This window comes from Heptranchias perlo, chromosome 15 (assembly GCF_035084215.1).
Source record: "Heptranchias perlo isolate sHepPer1 chromosome 15, sHepPer1.hap1, whole genome shotgun sequence".
Classification (NCBI taxonomy): domain Eukaryota; kingdom Metazoa; phylum Chordata; class Chondrichthyes; order Hexanchiformes; family Hexanchidae; genus Heptranchias; species Heptranchias perlo.
This window is the reverse complement of record NC_090339.1, coordinates 47,765,806-47,784,221: the sequence shown is the minus strand read 5'-3', so window position 1 is coordinate 47,784,221 and position 18,416 is coordinate 47,765,806. Positions and strand designations below refer to the sequence as shown.

Sequence of the window (18,416 nt, the reverse complement as noted above, 5' to 3'; positions counted from 1 at the left end):
ATAGTATATAACTGTGAATTGCCCATATTGATCAGCTATAGTGATCATTTGGGCCTCGGGCCAACGTGATTCTACCTGGATACCACTGCATTACATACAACAGCAATGTGTAAACTCCACTTTTTTATTCATTAAAATCTTAGTGTTTCTACAAACTACAGAAAGGAGCAATGTCATTCATAAATATGGTCAATTTAACAACACAAAATTGGATTTAAGAACTTATGCAATCCAAATATTTCACAACTTCTCATCAAATAGTTAAAATAAACTTAGAAAATTCTGCAAGTGCGTCAAGTTGAACTAGTACCCACTGTGCAAGAGTAATAAACTGACATCGAACTGGCTTCGCCCAATTACTAGGCAAGGGCAGGAAATGATTTAATTTGACAATAGCTCAGAAGATTCATAAAAATCTGGATCTGTGATGCTTTCTGAATTTCAGAGCCTGACAAATTTATATGAGAGTTGGATATATGATTATTTTTAAGGAGGGAAGAACAAACTAGCATCTTAATCTCAAGCGTTAATTAAAAATATCTGTAAGGCCTGTATCATGCAGTATTATTGACTATAATATTGTTATTTTATGCCAGTCTTGAGCTTTATTGCTTCAGTAAACTTGTATTAGAGCAATGGACAAACTGGTCACAGCTGTACCGTTGCAGGGCTGTGCTAAGCATCAGAAACCATACTCCAACTTCTGAACTACCTGTTAGAAATATCACTAAAGATCAACTAAATGTTTTATCAACAATGGCACAGACCTCAAGAACATACGCAACTCGGTTTAAACCTAAATGCCTCTGACGGGATAAAGCTAGCCAGTGTCACATTTGCACTGAAACAGCTACATATGAGCATATTAGTTTACAGTTTCAAAAATAAAACAATTACAATAAAAAGGACATTGCATTATAAGTTTTACCGCAACATTCCAGGAATCTCCTTTGAATAAGATAGGCCAACAAGGTTTATGACTACATCTTGGCACCTTGTATACATGGATTCAACCAGCACTCCTAACTGCACTTACATTCACTACAATCGCTGCAAAGTTTTTTTTTTAAAAATACACACTGTAAGCCTCTGTGGCTGACAATCTGCCCTTCCCTTATTCTTTTCATACATGCAATGTCACATTGTGACCTTGCGATGCAAATTATTTTTATTGGTTCTAAGTTTAAATGTTTGGAATACTAAAACCATTTATGAGCCAGACTAAACATTTGCAGCTCACCAAGAGCTATTTTAGTAGCCAGGATTTTATTGCCATGGCTTTACCACTGCAGTCACAAGTCCATGTACTTGCATCACTTGTCCACACTATTCTTTATTGCTTATTCTCCACAATTATGGAATAGAAAGAAATGTTAAGAGCAGAATTTTCATAGTCCCACAGAATTTTGAGACTTAAAAAATTGTATGCAATACATATACATCTAGTCTAAATTTACAGCACATTTAACATAGTGGGATTTTTTTTTCTGCTTTTACTGAAGGGACTTAAGCTTGAGACAAATGTATGTTGATACAGAAAATCTAAATATAGGTATCTGCATGGAAAAGACCAAAAACTTGTGGAAAATCATTGGCGCGGATAAAAAGACAAAGGTTTCAATTTTTGAAAAAACATGGAATTTGTTAATACAATAAAACCTTGAATCACTCTCAAAATATCCCCAACCCTCTACAAAAATGCACCAAACTCCTGGAAGTTATTAAGAAAGCAAAGCAAAGTATAAATAAGGCTACTGATTTATGGTTCTTGTGGGAGGACGGTGGAGAAAATCAGATGGGATCTCAAAATACAATCCAAAAAAAAAGTAAAAACCCAATAAAACAAAAACAGAATTGGAATTACTCAGTTACCATAAAACAGTGGTTCTGGCCATAAGTACTAGAAAAGTGCTGTAAAATGTAATTTACAGAAATTTTGCATTAAAAGTTACAATACTTTGTCGTGTTCTATATAGTTTAACTTCACATACCACTAGACAATTATCATACAAGTGAAAAACTCTAGTAATATTGTCTAAGAAATTCACATCATGCTGGCTTTAGATGCCCACAACACATTTATCCTTAATACTTAAAATAGGGAGGAAGCAGAAACATCAAAATATTGAACAAGGAGATGCATACAAATTTGTTAGTAAATCGTCAAGCAGTAGGAATGCAACAAAATAACTAAAGGGCAAGAAAAGCAGCAGCTTTCTATGTAGAAGTTGAGGCTCTTCTAGGGAATGAGAATGACCATACTCACAGTAGGTAATCCAACATTCACCACCTTCCATATATACAAGCAGAAATACACCAGGGCAGTGCAGATCCTGCGACTTGAGGACCCAAATGTGCAAAGCAACTTGGAAGGCTGAATTTATGTACTTCTCTTGTGCTTAATGAAAGTATTCCAAGTTGCCCTGGGTTGCTGCCCTACACAGATAGCGTCAAGAGAATCTAATTTGCCTACTGGTCCAGGAAACTGCCACAGCATGGGTTAAAGTGGCTCTAACACTCCCCAGGGGCTCTTGATTGGCCTGAGAACACAAGGAGGCTACATTCCACTACTGAATTGATCACCCCACTTAGATGACTGTTAACATCAGGTTTTATTCACATAATTAGCAATTGTTTAGAATGGTGAATATTCAACTTGATATAGACTAAAAATTATTCCTTTCAACAGGCTTTGCGGTTAAATGTGACTTTTTGAAGACGAGGTCTCAGAACAGCATTATCCACCTGATTAAGATAACAGTGGCCCTATGGAAGCATGAAGTTCACTTATTTTACATGCTCAGATAAGTGCTTTCAGGACAATTTTCTATAATGCAAATTGTAAAATACAACTTGAAATAATTGAGCCACCTTGTGCCTGGTAGGAATTAGCTTGTAAGTGGTTCAGCTTTCTTGGCACTTTTCATTAACCTAGAGACCACAAAGTGCTTTCCAACAAATCTCTGGTCATTGGTGTGTGATAGCTTACATAGCTGTCCTTTTGACCCAAATGAGCTGGGTGAGAAGCCCTGATCACGTCAGTTGTAAGGACAGGATAGCTGGAATAAATACTCCAAAGTACTGTAGTCGTGATGTTGAAATCAGAGGAATATTCAATTTACCTTTGCTGAAAGGAATGATCCCAGAAGATCAATGAGTTCAAAATTCATTGGGGTGGGGACGTAAGGGGGCATAGATAAGGTCGATAGTCAAAATCTTTTCCCAAAGGTAGGGGAGTCTATAACGAGGGGGCATAGATTTAAGGTGAGAGATACAAAAGGGTCCAGAGGGGCAATTTTTTCACTCAAAGGGTGGTGAGTGTCTGGAACGAGCTGCCAGAGGCAGTAGTAGAGGCAGGTACAATTTTGTCTTTTAAAAAGCATTTGGACAGTTACATGGGTAAGATGGGTATAGAGGGATATGGGCCAAGTGCAGGCAATTGGGACTAGCTTAGTGGTATAAACTGGGCAACATGGACATGTTGGGCCGAAGGGCCTGTTTCCATGTTGTAAACTTCTATGATTCTAAGATGAAAACCCTATTTGGTTAGGCTGGCCCCCAAAGGCTTCAAGGATCATGATCGCACCTAATCCTCTGCACCACATTGGAAGAATATGTTGATCCGGAGAGCTGTAAAGCCCAAATAGAATTTTGTCAGAGAAGTTACTACGATTCCATGATTGCTACCATCTGGTTAAGATTTTATGTTCTTGGCCAAGAGGGGGAAATTTATCTGAGTTGACTTGTCTATTCACAAATGGTCTTTTCACTGGATTTCAGTCGAATTTTCCTTATGCAACATGATCAAATCCTGCTTTTAGATATTGGACCTGTCCAAACTGCTTTAAGTCTAACCCATCAGACTGTACATGGATCAACATAACCTCAAAATGTGCTTTCCATCCTGCAAGTGAAAAAAATAAAAGTATTGTGCTATACCAGAAAGCAGCAAGTTTGATTTCCAGTCTGCATTGAATTAGCTGAACTCTGCCAGGGCAGTAATTGCATAATTGCTACAATGTCCCTGGGCTAAGGAGGAAAAAAATGCCAGCCGGAATTACTGGATAACAAAGTACATGTGTGGGCATCAGGAAAGGGCAGGATAAGGGTCAGCTATGATGCCCACCATTCAAATAACTTGCCAACACTCACTGGTTAGGCTCAGATGAAGAATGATTGCTTGGGCAAACCACTGGATGATTGTCCATTCTTGTATAACCAGTAAGAATTAGTGCTTTTAGAACAGGGGACAAGAAAATCAGCAATGTTTTACCTCCAAGGTCAATAGTTTAAACAGATTGGAACATAAAACACTGACTATGTTTTCAGAGAGAAGTATCTATTAACTTGATTTTTTAGGGTTATTGCTATTTCAGAATATTCTTGGGCTGAAATTTTGGTGTCGAAGGCTTCTGTCGTAGTTTAGCTGTTGGAACAATAGTGTGCATATTTGCTCAGTCTTAACTACATTTAAACCTGAGTTCTTGAATATTTGATTATCTTCTTTACTGTTATCAATAGAACCATTTAGAGCATTGGTACCACTATCGGAAAAAATTCACTTAAGCCCATATTCTTGAATGTTGTGAAATACTCTGAATTTACTACCTTGAACTGCTCCCATTCATACCAGCAATAGACTTGTAACCACCAGTAGGAAAATCCAGAAGTGAAAGTTGCAAATCAAAGATAACAACTTGCAAGTGAACAGGATATACAGAAATAAAAACAGAAAATGCTAGAAATACTCAGCAAGTCAGGCAGCATCTGTGGAGAAAGAGGCAGAGTTAATGTTTCAAGTCGATGACCTTTCATCAGTAAAATGGAGCGCTGCAAGTTCAGAGGGAGGTAGGATAGAGTGAGACGGGGAGTAGAGAAACTAAGACAGCCGATGTCACGCCGGCAGTTCCCAATTAAAAGATTGAGAGGATAAGAAGCCAGAGGGAGGGGTCCAGGTGGAACGAGAAATCTGAAGACAGTAACGGGGGGGGGGGGCGGCGCGGGGCGGGGAAGAGACGCTCCTGGCCAAAGAATTGGGCGCGGAGGCGAAGGAAGAAGAGCTCGGCATTGCGTAGAGTTCAAAATTAATTGGGGTGGGGACGTAAGGGGATGAAGCCGAGGCCTTTGCTGAGCACTGATCGTTCAGGGTCAGAGTGGGGAAGGTCAGAGGGGATAGTGAAAACACGACAAAGGGTGAGATTGGAAGGAGGGATGGGGGTCAGAGGAAAGTGATGGGGAAGGAGGATCAGGAGGGGTGTTGGTATCTAAGAGTTGTTGAAGCCTGCAGTCCTGACACCCGAAAGGAAGAAAAACAGTTTTTTGTTAAAGCGCCAGATGAGGTAAAGGATTAAATGGAACTGCGGAACAGGACAACTCTGAAGTAGAGTGAATCGGTGCTGCTGAAGAGAGAGATCAAGAGTGTGCATGTGGCGGCGCATGGCGTTGAGCGTGGATCTCAGGAGGCGGCGAGAGCAGTGGTTCAAGGAACATTGAATATCATGAAGGTTGTACAGAAGATATTTTCAAACTCAGTGTCTGACAATGAGAGGACATTCTTAACCAAGACAAGTTTATATATTGTAACAGCAGATTTCAGGATATCCATAATGCACTATTAAGTTGATTAGCAGAGACAACAAGGTTTGCTAATAGTTAGCTAGCATGTTTGTACTTAAAACCCAACAGTCCTTAAACCTCAAATATACACAGATCGTCCAAGGTTTAAGTTACAGATTGGATTGTTTTACTCCAACGTTATACCAAAAAATACTAACCAAGAACCAAAAATCAAGTGATAGAAACACCAAGAGCGAGCGCTCATTTAGTACTCCTAGTGCATTTGAATCGACCTGCTCCATTAAGTAATTTATTTCAAAAGCAGTATGAAATGAGTTTGCTAACTTTCTAAAAGGAAAGAAACACTATGGCAACTGCTGTCTAAGCTGTTTTAAAATTTTCCTCCTCAGATAGCTCTCCAAACTTGTCATTCTACTCAGTCAGGGCAGTGGACAGTCAAAACAGGCACTATAAAGATGGTATAAACATTGCTCTTTAAATCAAACTCCCTGGACCATTTTAGAAGCACAAGATCCCATTTAGTTTTCTCTTTCTTTTGAAGAAAGACCAACTGTGATTACCATGCTCATTCCAAGTGCAACCACCAGTCAAAACTGAGACTTCTGACAAGACTGGACCACTGAAAATCCAAATTTTCTAATATAAAATGCTGATTGGGCTATGCAATGAAGTATTAACTGGTTTGCCTGACCAGCTATTGTCCAGTATGTAACGAACTGTCCTTTCTAAAACAGAGAGGAAGGACTAAAATGGCTTCCCATCTCTTTAAAAACATCCATCATTCTTATTCCTATATAGGCCACCATTAAAGATTACTGCAGCTTTATAAAGCAAAGCTGATTAAAGACAGCCCCTGTGTCATACTCACAAGCAGGAGTATCATTTTGTGTCATGAAGCTAGAACATACAGTACTCAAATCCTTAGAGTATCATATGAAGGTTAATATATGTATGACTGGTAAAAATGTTTCTACAAATCAAGCAGATTTTGGGAAATGTATAAAACCAAAACCAAAAAATTTCACAGCACAATATTTTATGCATTCTGGAGTAGGGTCTATGCCTGAAATGCTATCCTGCTTTTTGACCTTACGGATGCTGATGGATTTGTCCAATATTACAATGCAATGTAGGCACACAAGAAAAGGGATAAAGAGAGGACCATATTTATTTGATACGGGAAAAAAAATGAATAAGAAAGTCAGTTAAATTATAGCCCGTAACAAAGAAAGCCAATAGATTGGCTTTAATCTTTGCATTTTTTCTGGGGGCAGGGGAACAATGTCGTGGAGAATGGACAATCCAATTAAGTGGTTATTGGGTGAAAGTCTACAACAATTACACACAGTGTAACAGAGGATTTGACACGGATCCAAGAAAGGCTACTTATTGGTTTCAACCAGTCAGAGCAAAGCGCCAATAACTGGGTGATGTTTTTACTGGATTTGACAAAATTGTTCCACATTGATTACCCTAGAAATGAAATACTGACTGTCCCTCACCATTGCAGTTTGGCTCTATTTAAGGCACATTTTGCACTGGTGGGATAATTTTTACAACGCTGCCAAAATTAACAACTAGTCAATGTATGGTTTACCTGAAGGTACGAGTACACTACTAGCACTGTGCATCAGTGCACAGCTGGATTTTGTGCTATTTCAAAGTTCAAACTAAAACTGTCTGCTGTTATGTCATTATGTGACTTCTGATTGAAAGCAGCCTGCCTGGGCAGTTCTTCATTAGAAACTTCAGCAGCAGTTGAGCTCTGATTTCCCCCACTCAGCACCAATGAAGGCAGACAAGCAATACAACCGCAGCTGTCTGTTCACACTGCTGTTTCAATACACCACCTGGCTATATTTACTAATGCCATCGTCATGCTACACCATCAGAAAAGTGACATGGAAACAAACATGAAGAAAAATGTAATCGAAGGTAATATGGGAAAAGAGTTCATATAGCCATAAGTTTAACAGAACTTTACCCTCCCAGAGTGATGCACTTTTCTGAATGGCTCTAGGAACATATCTCCTACTCTATTCTCAGCAAATTGACCCATGGGTAACTAAAGTTTATGAAAATTAGTAAAACTCAAAGAATTTTTAAAAAAAAATTCTTGCTGACTTTTCTGAATCAAGGAGTTTGATCCCGATCTCCTCAGAGGATGAAGTTAAGGGTATAGAGTGCAGAGGAAGGGCATGTACAGCAGCCTCAAGAAGTGGAAGCGTGGAAACAAAACCCGCAGACTCCTACTCTACAGAAGATATTTTTAGCAATAGACTACACAAAGGAAATCATCGATCTTAAAAGAAAGTTATGTTTATTACCTTTTTATTTTCATCTTCAGTTTTAACCTTGTTAGCATCAGTTCAGGTTTTCATCTGACAGCCCTTTTACTATTGTAGTATTGAAAGAATTTCTTGCTGTTAAGTTTAGTGTTTGCATCCACGTGCATTTCCAGGTACCTCTAATTATCCTTTTAACATTTCTGACTGTTGTTCTATTCATTCCAGTTCTCCGCCACCCCCCCCCCCCACCTACCCACCCATCAGCTTTGTAGTTTGTTTTACTATATTACTTCTCCTTCAAAGTTTGAAGATATTTAGGATACTTTTTTTTAAAAGTTTGTGCTTGCTAATCCTAGGTGTATGCTTAGTATTGTAAGAGCATACTGCTGAATGTTATTAGAAGTACTCCCCATACCAGTTGGCCAATTTGTTTAAGCTCTAGCTACATTCCCATGAAGTTGACCTTTTTAAAATTGTATGTTAAGAGTACTGGTCCTCGGTAGTGTTGAGTCCCAAATTATGAACTTGATAAATGTATTGGTCACCATCATCTAGGAGTACCACAGCTTCCATTCCCTGTGTTATAGTTGGGTCACTTACCATTACCAAATTGAGATGTTAGCCACCTCTTGTGGCGTCCCTGAATCACTGGGTCATAAAAGCAATCTTATATTACATTTACAATTTGAACTCTAAACCACTTCAACCAACACAATACAACTTGGGAATGCTGAAGTTCTCCATTTACATGCCTTCCTTCTTTCTTTATATATTGTGATCTGGCAGCCTGTAGCATAGTCCTATTTATTTTGTTGTGTAGAAGACAAAGTTAAGTCCAGAGTAGATAGCTTCTCAAGTTCCAGATGATCTATTTCTTACATCTCCCAAGAATCCTTGAGATACAAAGCTACACTGTATATTTTCCCATGTGCTCCATTCATGTATATGGACATAATTATAGATTATTAGCCTTCAGTATCTGTCCTGTATTTGTGAGTTACTGTGTTGACACCAAGCTGTTGGCTAACTTCCACTCATTGGTCTTGTGTGGAATTCTATTACCTCCCTGACCCCACCTAATTTAAATGATCTTTAATAGCTGCCTTTACGTCCCTCAAGTCTCACGATTGCACTTTTGGTGCAGGCAATCTCTCCTGTATCAACACTTCGTCCTGAAACAGTCTCTTGTTACTTATCAATGTAGCAACAGTTTTCCAGCCATTTGCATCATCTGTTATTTGGTAAACTCATGGCCTGGTAAACCAAGTTTGGCAAACCTAGATGCCTGTCCAAGCAACCTCTAGTTTTGTCAAACTACTGTGATGTATTTTTATGTGGAGAGTGATGATTGTAGAGAATGTAAAGAATGTGGGGGGAAATTCTACTGCGGCAAAATTCTGTTGCAGTAGAATTACTAAGACGTAGAATTCAAGCGTGTGCTATGCTATACATGCTCAGGACCTCATTGCTGTCTCCTCTGGTTAGCAGGTAGAGAGTACATTCCATAACAAAAGTAGATGCAGAGCTGAGCGGGAGCAAACAAAATTGATGGGCAGGAAAAGACCAGCTGGTCCATCAAGCTTGCCCCACATATTTAAAATGGAACAGCATTAACTGAGTCTTTGCTCTACGAAGGGTGAGCAGTGTGCTATATTTGTATCTGGAGATCATGGCAGACTGCTCAATGTGGACCTACTTTTGCTAAACACCAGTACATCAGGGATGTGTGTGTGTGTGTGTGTGTGTGTGTGTGTGTGTGTGTGTGTGTGTGTGTAAACAAGGTGAAAAGGTGAGTTCCAGGCTACAAAAAAATCAGATGCCACCATCCATCGTGAACAAAGTTACTCCACCTCCTAGATCAACTGGAATTGTTTTTTAAAAAAGACAAAGCGTTATGGAATGTCTGGCTCTAAATCATTCTGCCGTTTTGTAGTTCTAAAGGCTAATTCACTAACACATAATTTCAGTCAGAGCCTAAATGTTTAGAATCCCAGTCCTGGGCATAGCAACATGGTGCCCCAAAAAGGCAAAACAGCCACTGCACAGCAAGTTTCCATTTTTATTTTGCACAAGCATTCCACCACAGGGCCCCACTGTTGCGTATTCTTTTAAGACCATAGCTTTCTAAATATTTGAGTAATGTCCGGATGCTTGGTACAAAGCATATAGAGCATTCTTTATTTCTGTGCTCATGAACGAGTTACATCATTCTTGTACCCTATTCCCTAAATTGCATCCAACTGAAACATCAAAAAGGCTGCCAGAGTTATACCTCAAAACCATTTATACAGATAGACATGCAAAAAGAATTTTGTAAGTCGGCCTGACCTGGTAAGAGATCAGCAATCTATGTAAAAGCCAATATAAGCAGAGGCGGTCATCAAGCAGGTTGGGCAGTAAAGCAATTGACTTCAAGTAAAACTAGAAGCCAGCATGTCCAGAAATCAAAAAGGTAACAAAACAATTATTTTAAAAAGCTGATTTTCATGAACGGCATTGTTAAAGACATAAAACTCTATTCTAAAGAATTACCAACTGTTTTCCTCATGGTGTAAACTCACACGTTTAGTGTTCATTCAAACAACACATTAAAGTTGGGCCATACTGGTCCATATCCAACAACTGACAAAACAGGTTCCAAGTAACAGGCCAGAAAAAAAAATTATGAAGCAGCAGCACGAACTGGAAGCGGGTTATCTGCCTGCTCACTTAAATAAATAATGTGCTGCACCAAAAAAGTGAGCATACAAGAATATTCAAAACCTCTTGGTCTAGAATAAGATAGAAAAGAGGGGATCAAGTTCTCCTCTTTGCAATGCCAGTTAAAGATCCACTGTGAATATATGCTTGGGTTAATTTTACCCACCTCCCAGCAGATACAAACTTGCAATGCAAAAGCAGTAACTGGGCATTCCCTTGCTCACTCAAATTTTACCACTGACATAATATTAGAGAAAGAGATGCAGCCACTACATCTAACTCAGGACATACCAAACATTGGGTATAATATTAACAGTTCATTTTTTCTAGAAGACTTATACAAGTCTATTTGAAGTACAGAAATGCCTTAAAAAAGGTGTGCGCAATATCATTTTGGGCAACTCAGCCACCCAGAGTTGTATTGTCACATTGTTAAACTAGTACTTAATACTACATTATCCTGAAAGACCATAAAACAGCTGACAGCAAGGAAATTACTGTAACATTCACATACAATATATTTTACAGTGAAACGTTGCCCTGAAATTCATGTTATAGACAAATAGAATAGAATTAAGTCTGAAAGACTGATCATGTTTAAAGCCAAATGTTTATGCAGACATTTTTCAGTACATTAACTGGGATACCAACTAAAGGCAACATTAATATAAGCTATATTGTCATTCCTGGGGTAGAGGGAGATAATCAACTAATCCTGTCAGTTAGCATGTACATCAAGTGGTAGATGCTGCTCACTGTATTTAGTCAGCAGTGAATTACTTAACTAGTATTTCTGAACTACTCAAGCAGTCTTCTATACTTATTCATTTTTCTGCCACCAAACTGCTTTTGATTCAGGACTAGCTCTGTACCCCATGATATTCCCAACAAGCAGTTACAGCTCTGGAGATACATTTGGCAATTTCTCAAACTTAATAAAGGTCAGCATTGGCAATCCTGTAGCATGTGACAGAAACTTATTTTCTTTGTAGACTCACACATGTCAGAAAATCAGGGATGAGCTACAGGTATAGATTTGGTCTTCTGTTTGATTTGGACCAACACGTGCTGGAGTAAAATGTCTAAACCCGACAAGTGACCCACAAATCTACTTAGTCTTCAGACATTAACTTTTTTTTCTGCAATACTTCCATTTCAAAGTATTAATGTTGTCTCAGTGAGCTAATTGCATAATATATTGTCATTGTGATGACAAAAATAATTAATGTAAGGAGTCTTACAACACCAGGTTATAGTCCAACAGCTGGTGTTGTAAGACTCCTGGTGTTGTAAGACTCCTTACATTTGTCCACCCCAGTCCATCACCGGCATCTCCACATCAAAAATAATTAAGACTGCTACTGTGAAAGTTTTGAAGTGCAAACTTGTATGACAACAGCAAGCATACTCTGACAAAGTATATTGTTTTAAAAGGGGATAAATACCCTGTGAATAGACCTACAAAATTCTGGAAAATTGCTAATCAGCTCAACCACACCATATGTATTATTACACATACAATCACAAAATTCCATGCATCAGTAGTTGAGATGAAATTAGCAAAATTTTGCCTCATGTTATGCCAACTCAGACCCCAGTACTTTTCTGAAGACTATTATACTGCAATTTCCTGTATTCTCACTAGCTACTTGTGGTTCAATCTCACCATCACCATTATCATTTTTGTTGCTTGATGATGTTACCCAGAGAGGGCAAGTAAATACAAGAATTAGTTTGGTTAAAACTGAAATAAAATTCTAAACTGCATGGATACCATGAGTTTAAAAGTCTCAACTAGTATTAACAGAATGTGCAATAGAACATTACCTTTACCCTACCCACTAGAATAGAGTAACTTCTGTAAACCTGGAGAGATATTGGCCACCCCAAAGTAATATTAAAGTATTGTGAAAAATTCATGACAAGCAATTTCAAAACTTGCATTTTTGAGACCGTAAAAAAAATCTTGTAAGAAATATTTTGCCAAGAACACATTTTCTGATCAACAAGAACACAGCACTATGGACGTTATTAAACACTTAATCACTTGTTTACACATTTAGATAGAATCCAACAATATTTGCCACATGTGGCTGTACAATACCTGCTTAATGTGTACTCCAAATCAAACTAGGGTGAAAAAATTCCAATATCTAATTTGCATATAAAGGAAATCAATGTCCAGGTTCAATGTCCATTATAGGCTGGCTTTTTGCACTTTAAGCACCCACACTCAGTGCCCCATGTAAACATTCATTCATTCAAGGAATTAATGTTTATTGCAGGTTTGAGAAGCCGCTTGCTTTTGATTACCAGGAGTACTATCACCAGTATATTATGAAATCAGTGAAAACCTTGATCATTAAATACCTCTTGATTTAGAAACAGAAAGTGCTTTCAAAGTTTGGTTGCAGTTATAACACTACCTGCATTTGTAGATGCAGCCACCTAGTTACACGTCAAAGCCCATGATCTAAAGCAGGCTGTTTTCTCAGGTTTTAACAATCAGTAAACAGCCAATTCCCAATATTGTTGAACAATGGTATATCAAGCATGTTAACATTATAAAGTTTTCCAACTGTGTTGTTCTCATAACTATAATTACCTAAATATAGTCATTGAAAATTGAATTTTAGTTAAAGAATATGTCACCACCATAAGGCCAATCATGACCACTGGTGAGGGGAGTAAATTTAAGTCATGTTCCAACGTAATTTATTGGTATGTCTGTAAGTAGAATTGCTCAAAAAGCATTGGGTTAGGTACCACATAAGAGTGCTAAAGTAAAGACAGTAGCAATGGAATCAAAGGAAATGTGATTACTTGGAAAGAGATGGTTAGAGAGCAGAAAGCAGAATTCATAAGTACTTTTAACAGGCATTTAGATAGTTGCTTTAAAAAAATTAAAGGAAACAGAGAGCAAGCAGAAGAATGAGATTAGATTAGGTGGCCATATGGAGAAAATCATTTGTGCAGATTTGTTATGCCAAATGGTGTGTTCCTATGCTGTAACATTCTATGATTCTATAAAGGTGAGGAGTGAAAGGAAGCTTCTCAGACTTGAAAGATGGGCGAGTGGTGTTATACAGAACTCCTTATATGCACATATAGTATATATACTTTATGTATATATACACACACAAACTTTATGTATATAGTAAATAATTATTATATGCATAAATGAAGACGACCAGAGGCTATCAGATACACAGTTCATTAAAAAAAGTGACAGCACTGGTAAATAAGGCATACTGAACGCTTAGTTTGTAGCAAGAGGCAAAGAATACAACAGCAAGGGTGTAATGTTGAACTTATACAAGATCTTAGTATGGTTGCAGTTGGGAGTATTGTGTACAGTATTGGGCACCCCACTGTAGGAAAGCTATAGAAGCAATGAAAACGATGTAATGTAGACATTTTACTACATTAAAGGCATTCTATAAATGCAAGAAGTTGTTGTTTTTGTTGTAGATTTGCTTAAGATGTTACTAGGGGATAATGGAGAATTGAAAAGTTAGGCCTTTGCCCCCATTATAGCTAAGGTTGATAGGTGACCCAATTTATGAAGGGCTAGCATAAGGTAAATAATGACAGATTTTCCATTAGTTGGTGAAACAGTAACAAGGCGGCACAAATCTAAGATAATCACAAAAAGAATTAAGAAAAGGTTACAAAAGAATCTTTACAGAGGGTGAAATAGGATGTAGAATTTTCTTCCACAAACATTTGTTGAAGCAAAGTCAATAAATTCTTTTTCAAGCAGATACCTATTACCTTTTTAAAAGAGTAGTGACAGGTACAGGAGAGGGGTACGATGACCACTCAGCCTCACAAGTAACTCCTGGTGTTCAAAACATTGCTTTCGGCTGCACATTTTCTCCATACTCCTATAGTTTTGTATATAGTTTGTGCCAATTCTATACATGTACAAGAACATTTCAATTCTAAAGGCCATATGCACCTCACAAGATGGCAATAGTTTCAATAAATAAATTTCAAACTTTCATTTTTTCCATATATATTTGCTCAGTACTGATCCTGGACAAGTAACCCTGAAAAGTAAACTTCACCTATTACGTTAACTTAATTTACAAGGCCAAGACACAGTAACCGGTTAAAAAAAGTATTCTTGGTTCAAACTTATTACTTGCAACGGGAAATTCCTTAACACAATGCATGCATCACCCTATTCTTCCAGTTTCCCCTGAAAAAGTTCTACAAAAATAGCTTATTCTTGCTAATGAACAGTTTCCTCCGCTAGTGAAACATGAGCACACGTGACACAACTCAACCTATAGTTGGTATTGGAAGCAGCTTGTTATGAAAAGGATAAGCGAGTAATTTCAGGATACCGACTCCAGCACAAATCAAGCATTGGGGATAGGGTGAGAAAAACAGTTGGAAAATTGTAGCCCACGCAAGAAATTTCAGGAACCGGAATTCTAGGCTTCGTTAATTTTAGCGAAAAAGGAAGAGTAAAGAGTGGCGTGATGCCACTTTTAAAAATGATGCCTACTCTTTCACTAAAATTAGGAATCTTGACTACTCAGGATTTTACACCTATAATTCAGAAAATTTCCTGCCAAAACGGTACGGATGAACGTCGACAATCTTCAACTCCAGCACACTACATTCAGCCTCCAAAAACAAATCCCTTCTGAATGTCAACTAAATAGCAAGTGTCCACTCATTTTACACATTACGGTACGAACCAATACCCTTTTCAACTTGTGTTCTTCGCGACAGCTGGAAATTTTCCAGAAGTGTTTTGTAACGTGCTTTACACCACAATATCTGACACGATTTAAACACTTTCATTCATCCTCCTACCAGTTTCGTACTAAATACTAAAATGCAAATAGTCGGTGACAACAATTCCACACAATCGCAATTTAAGGCTCAAGTTAAACGACGAAACCACATCAATAGCACCCTATGTCGTTAATATTCAAAATTCTAATTGTACAATTCAGAGGGAAGCAACTGATTTAAAAACATTGATATTTAAGAGGCATGAAGAACTATCTTTAAAATCCGAAACAACTGTGCACATCGAACAAAATTCTAACAAGTAGAAACAGACTTGCTGAATTGGATTGTATCAAAAATGATCCTTTAATTTTTTTTAAAAGTTGCAAATCAGATTTTCCAAATAAACAAACAAATACCTGGAGTGTCTCAAAGAAAAATCCCTTTAGGCAAAAGCATCTGAAGCTTCGATATTAAAAAGTTCCTGGAACATAACCTGGCTTATAATCTGTCTGCAGATCCACATATGAAAAATAGAACGCCGTTGGACTCTCGATAAAGTGACTTAGACACTGTTCTGGTCAAGTAGAAATGAACCAGTTCTACATTTTTCATTTATTTGCTTAAAGCTGGATTTGTAATATTGCCAAAGCTAAAAACGATTAGCCTTTGATACGATACTCCCCTCCGGGAATAAACACCACCGTCGCAGGATTGTTCCGGAGTTTCTTTGAAATCACTGAACCGACGTACTACGGGATTCACTGCAAAGCCGAAACCACAAGTTCAAACGGGGGCGGGGGAAGAAAGAGATCCGCGTTTCAAACATCCTGGTGAAAGTCACTTCGTCACACATCTCTATCTGAAAAGCGCACACAAAACCTTACTGAAGTTAACCTACAAGAAGCGTCCAATCAAAAACTCAAGATTGAAAAAAAAAGTTGCAGGGACGATCCAAAACAGACTCTCAAGTTTGTTTTTGACAAACTTGAACAAGAATGTACGGATCCTGCGAGCTGTTTCCTTTGTGAAGTTCACACATAAAACCTTGAAAATGAGAGAGAGAGAGAACAACACTTCTTACTACTTGTTACGAGATTAACCACTGGGAAAATAAAATTCAGCAGATTTCCGTTTGATATGTTTGTGTAAAATAAAACCCGCTCAGTTTAAAGAAAACACGGAATCGCCAACAATGCCAGGGAGTTTGGGTACTTACTACGGGTCGTTCGTGAATCGTGGGCTCCGGGGCGGCTGATATCCGTACAGATGGCAGTACAGAACGTCGAAACAGAAGCAGCACATCTCGGAGTTGACCACCATGTTCCTGCCACCGGGGCAGCCGCTGAACCCGTTGGCGCGGGTCACTTCTTTGCAGTGGTTCTCGTTGGAGTTGTTGGAAGAGGTGGAAGAGGACGAACAGCTCGACAGTTTCTGCTTCTTCACTCCACAGCACCCAGCCGCCATCTTGGAATCCACCGGCGCTTCCGCGAAGCCCCGCTTTCTACCCATACTCCTCCGAGGTTAAAGGGAGGTTGGGGGGGGGGGGGAAGCGCCTGAAGATCCTGGAAGGGGAAGGGAAATAAAAACAGAGAGAAAAAAAGTCGGATCGTATCGCACGCGCTGTGATCAAAAGGTCCTGTCAGGAAGAACAATCGAATCGGCCCTACCTCCACTCCCGTTACCCCGGCAACGGGCCCCGGGGCCCATTCAATCCGAGCTGTCAGCGGCACGCACAAAAAAAAACGATCATTCGCCGTGGTCCGTGAGTGAAGGGATTCTGTTTTTTCAATACTTTTTAAAATTAATACAAAAAAAAATTAAATTACAAACCGATCCCGCACCATGGCGGCTCCTTTCGACGGAGCGTGGCCCGGACATCAAAATCTGGGAGCCGCCACACGATGGGATCCAAATGCACAGAAATTATTTTGTACAGGGCCGGAATTAAACTTCCTGATAGAACCGTGGAGGCAAAACCCCCTGGAATCGTTTGAGGAACAGTTAGTGAGCTACAAATGGGGTGACGTTAGAATCTCTTTGGAGTAGATGAATTCAGATGGGACGAATGATCTTCCTCATCCGTAATTATCTTGTGAATAAAAGCGCACCTCACTCAAGTTTATTGAGGTGGCGAAAGAGCCATCATACTCTTAAGTCTTGCAAGGCTATAAAGGATTTTTTTTAAAACGCGATCAGTTAAGAGAGAGAAATAAATAAACAAATAGGGAAGAAATTCCTTTCAGGATTCATCTCAACTCATACACATGTATAAAGTCACATTCACAAAACTTGACGCTCCATTAAAATATTATGTATTATTTTCAGATTCATGAGTCATAATTTAAACAGGATTATAACACGAAGAGTCTTGCAATATGTACGGTAGAGAGAATGTGGCAGCAGGAGTTACAAGGCTGTAATTCATAAGAAAGACCTCAGTTCAAGTGATTCACACAGAGAAGAATCTTGGGTTGAATTACAACTTGATACAGTAACTGCATTTTAAAAATAAATCTGCAATTCACACTAGTACAACTACTCAGCTGCTGACATTGAGTATGGTGAATGGGAGGGATGTTAATGACAGCTGGAAGCTGTGCAAAAGGGAACAGGAGAACACGGCAGCTCAGTGGGTTAAAAATAACTTTATTGGGCAAGAATAAAGAAAATAAGGCAAATAGGTTGCATGAGCAAAGAGATTATACATTTTAAAAAGGTGGTGTTGTTGCTATATAAGGAATTGACCAGCTGCCATCCAGAGTACTGTTCAAACTGGAGTCACCTAACCGTAGGAAAGGTATTATCTTTGAAAGAGCACAAAGCAAACTACAATAATTCCGGATATCAGGAATTTAAGTTACGAGAGAAGGTTAAGGAAATTGGGTTTGTTTTCTTTGGAAAAGAGAGGTTGAAGTTTTCAAGATTGCGAGGGGAATTGATAAAACTGATCTGGACAAATTGCTCACTACAGCTAAGGGTTCAAATACAAGGAGACATATTAAAAATAGGAAAGTAGGAGTAAGAAGGTAGAACAGTTTTACTCAATAAGTAATAGAATACAAAATAAGTAACCCACAGAAGGCTGACAATACAAATGGC

General features: G+C 38.6%; 1 protein-coding gene across 3 annotated transcripts in view; it reads right to left on the bottom strand.

The window, feature by feature from the left end:
* The window catches only part of LOC137333065 (nuclear protein AMMECR1-like), a 179,701-nt gene extending 162,875 nt beyond the window's left edge, over positions 1–16,826 (bottom strand). For 2 of the 3 annotated variants that reach the window (XM_067997167.1, XM_067997168.1), the window contains exon 1: positions 16,534–16,803. In XM_067997167.1, the coding sequence (XP_067853268.1) occupies positions 16,534–16,781 (248 nt within the window). In that variant the 5' untranslated portion in view covers positions 16,782–16,803. Of the gene's footprint in view, positions 1–16,533 lie in introns of all 3 variants that reach the window. The other variant, XM_067997166.1, reaches the window with a different exon arrangement.
* Positions 16,827–18,416: the final 1,590 nt, after the last annotated feature.